Raw genomic sequence first — 10,327 nt, 5'->3', positions numbered from 1 at the left:
GGGGGCAGTGTCTACACATGCCATTAATGCACAGCAATAATGATCCAGAGCTTATTGTTCCCAGGGAACTCCCAGGTGTGCCAGTCAGAGCAGCCCTGCCTGGCGAAGGGGTCAGCCTGCTAGCCCAGAGCTGCTCCAACCAGGCTCAACGTGCTGTGGAGGGGGCTTTGCACTTAACAGGAGAAAACTGCCCTATGATCAGATGCATGGTGTTCTCTATCGAGTAAGAAAAGTTTTACCAGTCTGTATATACACAAAGCTATTCAACACCACTTTGTCTTACTCATCATTAAATCCATAGACTATATTCACCTAACTGCTTATTTAACAATCTGCCCTACTACTGACATAATGTACACAGGTATGTTTGATCATATATACAGAGCACCTCAATTTACAGCTCTGATGACTTGTTCCATGACAGTGAACACAGCTGTAGTGCCTGCAGATGATTCCAGTTAGCTACTGCCAGCTCTGCATGCAGTAGAGAGTGATATGTGCCTTGACTCAGTTTCAGAAGTTTGAGGGCTGCTGGACTGGGAGGTTTCGGAAGGGCAGAGGATACCACTGGGAACCTTTAGTGGTATCTTTTTGTTGTTATCAACAGGAGACAGCGTACTGTCTTCTTTACTGATACTAGATAATTGCACTGGGTTTTGTAGCTCTATGTCATCACTCAACTCAGAGACAGACACCCATGTATGAATTATTGGGAACAAACCAAGGATCTGCTGGCTGGTTTGATCCCAAGCAAAAGTTTTATGTAGCTTGGACGTGCTTCTTCTCTTGTGCCATGTTGTTACGTTTGCAGTTAGCTGGGGCAAGATCAGCTGAGGGGTTCTCTCCTTGGAGCTTAACTCCTCCCTGCCTCAAAGTAGATTTGTTTTGGATCTAAAATATTGAGCAAGTCCAGTTTTTCTAGTGGCCGGTTCCGTAAGTCGAAGTCTTAGACAATTGCTCAAAGTGTAGTTTTAAAATCATTTTCCCCCACTTCTATTTAAAGTGAAATTCGGTCCACACCTTACCTGGCTCATTTTGGGCAATTCTTTTTCCATTTTAGCGTCTTTCTCTTTGGCTAAATCTTTAAGCATTTGCTTCAGTTGCTTCTGATAATCTACTGCTTCACCTTGGGTGGGGACAAAAAAGACAAAACCGGAATTAGGTCCAAGTCCTTTGCAGCAAATTCACAACTGAAATAAAAAAAGGGACTAGAGTAGGGAAACTGAATAATTAACCGAGCACTGGACAGCTCTTATATAATTTCTTATATTAAAACAGTAGCAGATAGCCGTGACAACACGTACCATTCGCTTTCCCAATTACTAGTGGCCTTGAGGTTGACAACAAGGGATTCTTCAGTGGTGACTGACTGTCTCTCTCATCTTCTGTGAGTGCTAGAGGGGGAGGAGAGATGACAAACAGATGCATAGCTAACAGATCTTGAAATATTGCAAAGATAATTACCTAAACTTTACAGCATTTGAGAGCTATGAGCTCAGCCAGCAAACTAATAGATACGTAAAAGGTGAAAGTTAAAGATTAATTATTTAAACTTGGCCTAGTTATATCAGAATGTAAAGTGTACTTCTATTAAAACAAGGCAGTTAGTTACTGTAGCAGAGTGGCAGGAAATGCTGCTCAAAGTAGCATATTCATGAAAGACGTTGCCCATCTTGTAAAACATCTTAAAACTTGCATTTCTTTTGAGTTAAACTGCAATGAAGACCTAACAGACAGTATCACTAATCCAGAATAAATGATTTAAGTTTAGATCACGCCTAGGAAAACAACAGAAATGAAAACATATTATCATACGTAGGGAGATATCTAGAAGTTTCACAAAGAAATAAGAGCTTATACTGAATAAGACCTTACAATCTATTTAATTGTGACTAAACACAATTAAAAGTTTATGAACAAGCTCCCAACTCAGTAACCTATAGTCTTCACTAAGCAGCTTTTGCTTCCCAAAACGTTTACATGGAGACTAAGGAAGAAAGGAAGGATGACTTTTTTTCGTTTCCAATTCCTTACCAGGTGGGATATGCAGCCTGTATAACAGCTTTATCTTTTCATTCATTTCTCCATTATACATAACATCTGCAAGATGAAAACAAATAGAAAGTGGACTGAATATTTACTTTGATAGGTTAAAATCATCAGCATTCTCCAAGCACAAAAGTTAATTGTTTGTGGGAACAAAGCATGCTGACGTATGGCCAGTGTATTAAATGTGTAAGTTGTGCCTGATCAACTGGTAACAGCAGGTGAGAACCAGCTGGTCTGTTCTTTGTTCTCAAAAACAGCCCTGGTGCTAACTTATAAAACATCATAATAATAATAAAAAAAACCAGGGCTAAGGTTCAAAAATACCGAATGTGATGCTGTGCAAAAGCCAGACGTCATGCAGTATACAGAGCTATATCAAGTTTCTCTCACCAGGGTCCACCATCTTAAGAGTTTCCCCTTTAGCCTCCATTACAGTGTAATAGAAAAAGCACTGTGAGAGTATGGAGAGCGCCCACATTTTTAATTGACTAATACAAATGAGTTTAATAGTGGGGAGTGTTTAGTAGTCATGGGATTTCATTCCAAGATTCATCCAGCAACAAAGAAATAAGAACACAAGTGCAATGCTGGGTCAGACCAATGTCCACCTAGCCCAGTATCCTGTCCCAGTAGCACAAGCAGTGCTTCAGAGGGAGAACACTGAACTAGGTATCTCTAGAGTGATCATCTCCTATTCACTACCCTCTCTGGCATCCACCGTTATGGGTTTAGAGATGCCAGAGGAAATGTCTCCAAGCATTCTGTTCAACAGCTATTAACAAACCTATTATCCTTTAATTTATCCTGTCCCTTTTTAAACCTGGCTATGCTATCTGCCTCCTCCACCTCCTGAGGTAATTAATTCCACATGGTAACTACACGTTGCATAAAAAAAAAATCTATCTTCTTCTTAGTTTTAAATCTGTCTCCTGCAGGTGCCCCCGAGTCCTAGTATTCTGGGACTTGGTGAACAAGAGTCCCTTGTTTACTTAGTTCATACCCTTAATGGATTTTATAACACACTATCATATGCCCTCTCAGCCTTCTCCTTTCCAAAATAAAGAGTCCCAGCCTTTTTTGTCTTTCGGTATGGCAACTGCTTCAGGCCCAATCATTTTGGTTGCCCTTCTCTGTACCTTTTCTAATTCTACCTTTTGGGGATGTGGAGACCAAAACTGCACATAGTATTCAAGATGAGGGTGCACCAAGGGTTTGTATAATGGCACAGTGACAATCTCCATTTTGTTTTCAATTCCCTTCTGAATGACGCCCAACATTTTATCTATGCCCAACATTTCCAACAAAAAATTAAACTGCTTCCTGCCAAACAGAATTGCGATTTATAATATGACATTCAAACAGATCCTCCCATCATCTTTTAATTCCAATCTACAACAAGTAAATCGAAACAAAGGGAAATCAGTCAAGAACAGAGATTGGTTAAAACCATGCCTCTCAACAGAAATGCATGCCTCTTGCTTGTGTTACATTAAAAGAAAAGCAGAGCATTCTTCCCAACATCCAGCTAGATTGCTACAAAGAGGCACATACCTAAGCAGCAAGCCAGCCCTTTGAATTCAATTAGATGGTCCATGTTTTCATCCAGCAGTCGGAAGGTCCTTTCAGCTAGGACTTCAGTGTGTTCCCCACATGTCCACGGCGAGACAAGTTTATAAAGGTTAGTAAACTGCTGATGGTCTAGTCTATACTGCTCAGCATAAGCTCTGCTTGGGTCATGTCTCTCAATTACTGGACTAGTCAAATCCCAGTAGCAGCTTATTAGATGTTCTCTCTAAAAGGAAATCAGAGGCAGTAGAGAAAAAAGCATTACAACATGTAATATATATTACAGACAGCATAATCCACGCTTATCAAAGTAGGGTGGCAGTATTGAAACTGCATTAATGTAGCAAGACCAAGATAATTCCAAAAAGAAAAGCCACTGTACTATAGTATTTCTTAGTTATCCGGTAGTTATTGCTATGAATGACGCACATGAGACACACATACAGAGTTGAGTCAATATTCATTACTAAACAGGCAACTGTTTGCACACGTCTAAACATGTATAAGAGATTACTGCATCTCAGGTATATATCTAGATTGATGTAAATACACTGGAATTATGAGCAGACACACATGCATCTTGTATGCTAGTGCCTGACTATTAGGTGGCAGGAAGCAGTTAAAGAGCTCATCTGCCGTAAGGAAACAGCTGTCCCAGGTAAACTATACAGAGACACAACTTTACCAGTGTTATATTACCTCAATTTTCTGAGAAAATAGCCCTCTGTCATTAAGTAAATCAGGGGTGTCAAAGTCATTTAGGACCTAGGAACTTTTTGCAGGTCAGATAGCCGATGAGTGAAGGTGGCAGAGTTGATGCCTGTGGCTACCAGAGGTCTATACACTTCCAGAACCCAGGGGGTTAACACAGCCATCCCCAACACCCTTCACTTCCCATGCTACTGATAGGAGTCACAAATGGGGATTAAAGATTCAGTGGTGAGCAACAGGGGGGGTTTGGGGGAAGTGGCAGCAAGGTCAGTGCCCTAGGTACCAAAGTTGTGTTAATGCAGAAGCTCCAGTCACAAGCCCCACAAGCCAAATCCAGCTCACAGAGGCAAGTCATCTAGTCCACAAGAAGCCCTGGGAGCCGGAAGACCCACTTCAACAGACTAGTGGCCCAGACGTTTGACACCTCTGAAGGAAGGGGTTGCATATCACCTGTCACTCCTTGCTTAAATCGCTCTACATGCTTCCTATGTCCAGGTTCTAGATGAAAGGAATACTACGAAGCTTTTATGATTCCTCACTCACCCGCTCCTTTCAGAGCGCCCAGAAGCTGGGAAGTTAAACAGAGTAGAAATAAAGTCCTAAAACAGTCAGAACCCAGACAACTCTGAATGAATGACAAGCATCAAGGTCAATTTTCCTTAGCTGTGTGGGTCCTTAAGAGTGTGAAACAAGGTTTTCGGTACTAGTTGCTGAAGAGCATGGGTTGTGCAGTCAACTATACTATACATTGTGAAACTGGAGGTAAAAGTTGTTGGAGTATAATAGAAGCCAATCTCACATAGCTCTTTCTTGGAGTGCAGTTAGAAAGGAAGACGACAAGGCTCAAGACCTGATCTAAGCCCCACTGATTTAAATGATTGTTTCTTTTGCACTACACCAGGGGTCGTCAACCGGGGGTACGCATACCGCTGGGGGTACTTGGACCAGTCCTAAGCAGTACGCGTGGGCAGGCAAGGACAGAGCGCCACTGCCTCCCAGGAGCAGGGGCAGGGCAGGGCAGGGCCAGGGCAACAGCACCTCTCTGTGGGGGTGAGAAAGCTCACGCGCAGCGGCTGCTGCTACCACACACCAGCCTGGTGAGCTTCTCCGTCCAGCGGAGGGGTGCCGCTGTCCTCACCCCAGCCTGGTCCCTGCTCCTGGGAGGTGGCGGCACTCCATCCCCACCTGTCCGCACACCGTCTCTGCCTCCCCTCTCAGTGCCTGGCCACACACTCCTTCCCCTCCCCTCCACCCGGTGTCCAGCTGCGCACACACCCCCACCCCCAGCATCTGGCCCCCCCTCCATCACTGCTCAGCATCCAGCTACCGGGGGTACTTAGACTAAAAAAGGTTGAAAAGCGCTGCTCTCCACATTCCAAGCGAAGAGCTGGAGGAAGGAGACTGTAGGGCAAAGTTTGGCATCTCATCCCATAACACCACCACCAATAAAGGGAATTCCTGCTGCTCTACATTTACGTCCAGTACAAGCCCAAATAATGGCCAGCAAATTTAATCCACAAGCCCGGCAGTTTTTTTCCCCTTCAGCCCCACATTTCCTGGGCACACCAACCTTAAACAAGTCATACAATTCCTCCAAGTCTTCAGGAACAATTGAAACATCTGGGATGACAACTCTGAGCTTAAAGGGAAAGAAGGAGAAAACATACTGGTGGTGAATACAAGCAGTACTGGCAGATAAGCAAGCACGTGCCCTCCCACACTGCTGTACTCTGCAAGAACGGGAGTACCGGTGATTTTATGCCTCTTCCCTTTCTTTTATCTTCCTGAGGGACTTTATGCATAAAGCCATAAAAAAGCACTCACACTCAAGATGACGAGAAAAAGGGCAAAAAAGCACCTGGTACCTCTTCTCCCTTCACTAAGTTAAATTAAGAGTCAATTGTTAAAAATCATTAAATCCTACAACAGTCTACATACCACATTTTGCTTGGTTGTATCCTCGTGGCTTTGTAGAACACGAATCCTGTGTCTATAGCGCATTTGCTCAATCTGATCCACAGAGTAGTCTCCAAATTTCTAGAGTACAGGAACAGATTTTTAATCAATCTGAAAATGTAAACTTCAAAGTATTATTAGTCCTAGGGAAAATGGGGTTTTTAATGCTATATTTAAACATCCAGCTTATCTCCTTAAGTACTTCTATCAGGCCAATTGCTGTGGTATTTGAGAACATCATTCAAGGAGTTAGTCAGTAGATGCTTAAAGTATGAATCTACCATACATACAACATCCTATCATAGTTTAAATCCCACACAGAAATAAACTTTTAAAATGCTTTCTGAATGGAAAGTTCAGCAGATTCTCATTTTTATTTTACCTCGTAGGAGTCACGGATCAGGTCAGCTACTTCTGTCACTGCACAGGGTTCTTGATCATCACTGAAAAAGGTGTGGTGATTTTTGAAAGGTGACAGAGGGCTTTCTTCATTTTTAACATGGTCTAAAAATCTGAAGGGAAAAACCGTTATATATTCAGATTACTCAGCTGCGTATTCTTTTCAAAGCATAATAAAAATAAGTACAATATTCTGGTTTGGGTCCTAGTGGAAATATACTGATTTTCTATGCTTATATACTTCAAAATGCCTCAGTTATTACTCTAAGCTGCAGTGTAGCTAACGACTAAATACAGAAACCTCCTAAGGAAGAACAGTTCTCACCTCCCTGATGCCTGAAGCAGGAAGTGCCTCACTCCAGGGAAGAAGCAAAGAGCAACGGTAAATACTGAACACTGACACAGTCCATGCAACCCTCCAGCACTGCCAGGAAAGGTGCTGAGGAATGCATCTAAATCAGATTTTGAAAACAGCAGCAAAAAGCTGAACTTTTATTAGAAGCTTGTGCACATGCTCCAGAACATCCTTCCCTTATGGTCAGCACACAATCTATATTTCTTGGTATCACATTTTAAGGTAAGACAATTTGTAAGTCTGGCAACACTACACCGTGAGACAAAGGAACGTACCTGCTAAGAATCATCAAGGCTTGCCCATCATCCTTGCTGTTACACAGCTCCACTGCATTAGCCTCAAGAACAGCCAAGCCTAACTGGAAGATGGCTTTGATTCCGTCGAAGAAAAAGCAGTCTACAGCATTCACAGCACTTTCTAGAGGCATGATGCTGAGAAAAAGGGTGAGGAACCATGAAAGGGAAATGGAACTGAGCGTGGTCAAATCTTTCATGTGTTCAGCCAGTTCTGGAAGTCGCTCTTTTATAAGCTCTTCAAATGCCGACTGGTCTACCTGAGCACCTGTAAATCATGATGAAATTGTATTAAAACAGGGGTTTAGGAAAGCAAAAGAATTCAGAATTTTTGTTTAGCTGCAAATCATAAGCTGACAAATAATTAAAAATGTATATATCTGGAACACCAAGATATGCACACGTCCAACGTGAGTAACCCACTGTCCTGCTGATACGAATCCCATTCCTGCCCTTGGCATCACATCTACAATTCCTATCGTAAACTCTTCTGTATGAGGACTGTGTCATTTTCCATTTGGACTTCATACTGTTTTGGGTGCTATAAGATCATAATAGCAGCAGCTGCTGTTTTCTGGCTAAATCACACATCATAGCTAAGTACTAGCAAAAACAATTCCGAAAAAGCTGTATTACTGTTCAACTTGGGATCTATGCAATAAAAAGAAAGCAAAGCAAGTGTCCCTCTGGTGCATGTACCCAACGTACATATTCATCATCTAAAAACAAAACGAGCAGCAGAGCTTCCATACTAGGCTGGAAAATGTGTAAGTCCACCTGAAGGATGGATTTAGGTGCTCCACAACAGGTATTTTAAGAACATCTACCTTGTATCATGCCCCATGATAAGTTTTCCTGTCCGTGTTAAAAGCAGTCATTTCAGCAGAAGCACACTTAGGCCCTGGCCCAGCCTCTTAGAGCGGTGAGAAGCCCCACCGGAGTTAATGGATGTGCCTATACTAGCAAAGAACCATGTGAGGGAGCACTGCCATGCAACATGGCATACCCGCTCCATGCAAAATAGGTACATTTAAATTAATGAAATAAATAATGCACTCAATGCTCTGAAAGAATGCAGTGTAACCACCATTAGTGTGGAGCTGGTCATGCACCAAGCACCTTCTACCTCAAATACTGATGCACCATATTGGGCAACTACATTACATCCTTTTAGAGTGCAGCACAGCAGTCTCACTGTGCTCATGACTGTCTACATTGGGGCTCTCCCTAGCCCCATCCTTGGACCATGTGGGCAAGGTACCAAGACATGCAGCTTCACATAGATAGCATAACTCATGGCAGTGAGACATGCAATACAAGGCCCTTGCATTAAAGACGTTTACTTTATACAAACAGCCATTAGCTTTGCCAATCATTTTCTGCTCTTTCCATGACACACTGATGCATGGTCACTCAGAACGTCTGCTGACCAAATGCATCATTCTGATGGGAAACCAAACGGTTCAGTTACCGTTTGCAAATTCTGAAGTACCAGATGCAGCATTTGTCCTCCTGAGCACTGACTACATTGAGTTACAAGGAGATGTGCTAGTGGTGGCAGGACAGAAATTATGCTACCATTATGCTGAGAGGAGAATTCAAAATTGTAATAATTTGAGTGTTCAGAAACATGCTAAGATTTTCTGGAGGACCAATATAGATGGTGTTCCTACCCTGAAGAAGATACCCTCTAAACTCAGTCATGAGTTATCACCAGAATCATAAACAGACAAAAGCAATAGGGAGAGAGAGAGAAAAAGGAAGGACAAGTAATAAGATCTCCTGGTGGCTTGGCAAAAGGTGGCTTCAGCTGGGCAGTGTAAACTAAAGCTTAAGGGAGCTAGCGCTCAGATATAATGAGAGACACTGAGCTGCTAGAAGTGATTCGAAGAAGGAAATGATAACTTGGCACAGACATGTAGAGAGGGTTATGTAAATTCAGGGTCAGCTTGGATTTGGGTGAGTACGGTATGTCCCGGTATGGGCCAGATTGTTTGGACGTAAAAAAGGCGCCATGGCCAGATGAGAGGAATAGGGTCAGGAGCTGCACCAGGTAAGAATCACAAGATCATATTCCAGCGAAGACCAACACAAGGTGGACTTCTATGAGATGTCAAAAACACAAGTTGAGATTTTGAGAAAGGAGACAGGTCTGGAGTAGAGAAACAATTTGGATGTAATCAGCATCAAGATGCTAACTGAAGTCTTTTATCTATAGAAGAGGAACAAGTTGACTGATTGACAGGATATAACCAACATCCAATCCACCAGCCAACTGGTGGTGTCACTAAGCAACTTCATTTAATTTTACTAGCAGATTTCTATGGCAGCACTGCTTTAAATTTAAGCTTACGCTTATGTTCAGCGATATGATGATGCAAAAGCAGACAGATAAAATGACTACACTTAAAAAGAGAACTTATCCAACACATCAAAACACAGAAGTATACATGTTCCATTTCAAAAAAGGTGGAGGAAGACAAGAAATTGCAAACAATGAGCTTTCCCCCCTCCCCTAGGAGCACACACCTAAAATTACTGTGTAAAATAATCTCTTTAACATTTTTCCAGCGTGCATGTGGCTACATGTTCTGCACAAGTAACTTACATATGCATTTCTAGAAGTTTAACCTACTTATACTGCAGGGCAGCTAGACAGACTCCAGATGCAGTACAGGGCATAGGAGACTGGAAGACTTAAAGTTATTTGCCAATATTGCATGTACATGTGAAAAATACTCTGAAATTTAAGAAACAGCTAGGGGTTTGATATCTGTTCTCTCTCTAGTGTAATTTTTGACTCAAGCCTATATGTCTTCAACATCCAGATAAAGCAAACATAGTTACTAAAACAGATCCTTCCAAACAGCTATGATAGTCCAAAATTGGCAAAAACTAAAACTGTTAAGATTAGCAAGTAGTTATCTTGTGTTAAATCTGTCACTGATCTAATTAAAAGCAGACAAAAAGCACAGCACTTCCCTAACCAGCCAGGCTG

At 42.2% G+C, this 10,327-nt stretch overlaps 1 protein-coding gene across 1 annotated transcript in view; it reads right to left on the bottom strand.

Moving 5' to 3' along the window:
* Nucleotides 1-10,327, bottom strand: part of TBC1D8 (TBC1 domain family member 8) — a 61,175-nt gene that overhangs the window by 1,339 nt on the left and 49,509 nt on the right. Inside the window, exons 12-19 of the mRNA XM_006034450.2 lie at nt 7,312-7,597; nt 6,665-6,794; nt 6,265-6,363; nt 5,897-5,965; nt 3,601-3,841; nt 2,035-2,100; nt 1,305-1,394; nt 1,026-1,126 (exon numbers count right to left, since the gene is read on the bottom strand). Of these exons, the coding sequence (XP_006034512.1) occupies nt 1,026-1,126; nt 1,305-1,394; nt 2,035-2,100; nt 3,601-3,841; nt 5,897-5,965; nt 6,265-6,363; nt 6,665-6,794; nt 7,312-7,597 (1,082 nt within the window). The remainder of the gene's footprint in view (nt 1-1,025; nt 1,127-1,304; nt 1,395-2,034; nt 2,101-3,600; nt 3,842-5,896; nt 5,966-6,264; nt 6,364-6,664; nt 6,795-7,311; nt 7,598-10,327) is intronic.

The sequence above is a fragment of the Alligator sinensis genome, unplaced genomic scaffold (assembly GCF_000455745.1).
Source record: "Alligator sinensis unplaced genomic scaffold, ASM45574v1 scaffold462_1, whole genome shotgun sequence".
NCBI lineage: Eukaryota > Metazoa > Chordata > Crocodylia > Alligatoridae > Alligator > Alligator sinensis.
Note: the sequence above shows the minus strand (reverse complement) of the source record. Positions and strands in the feature narration are given on the sequence as shown.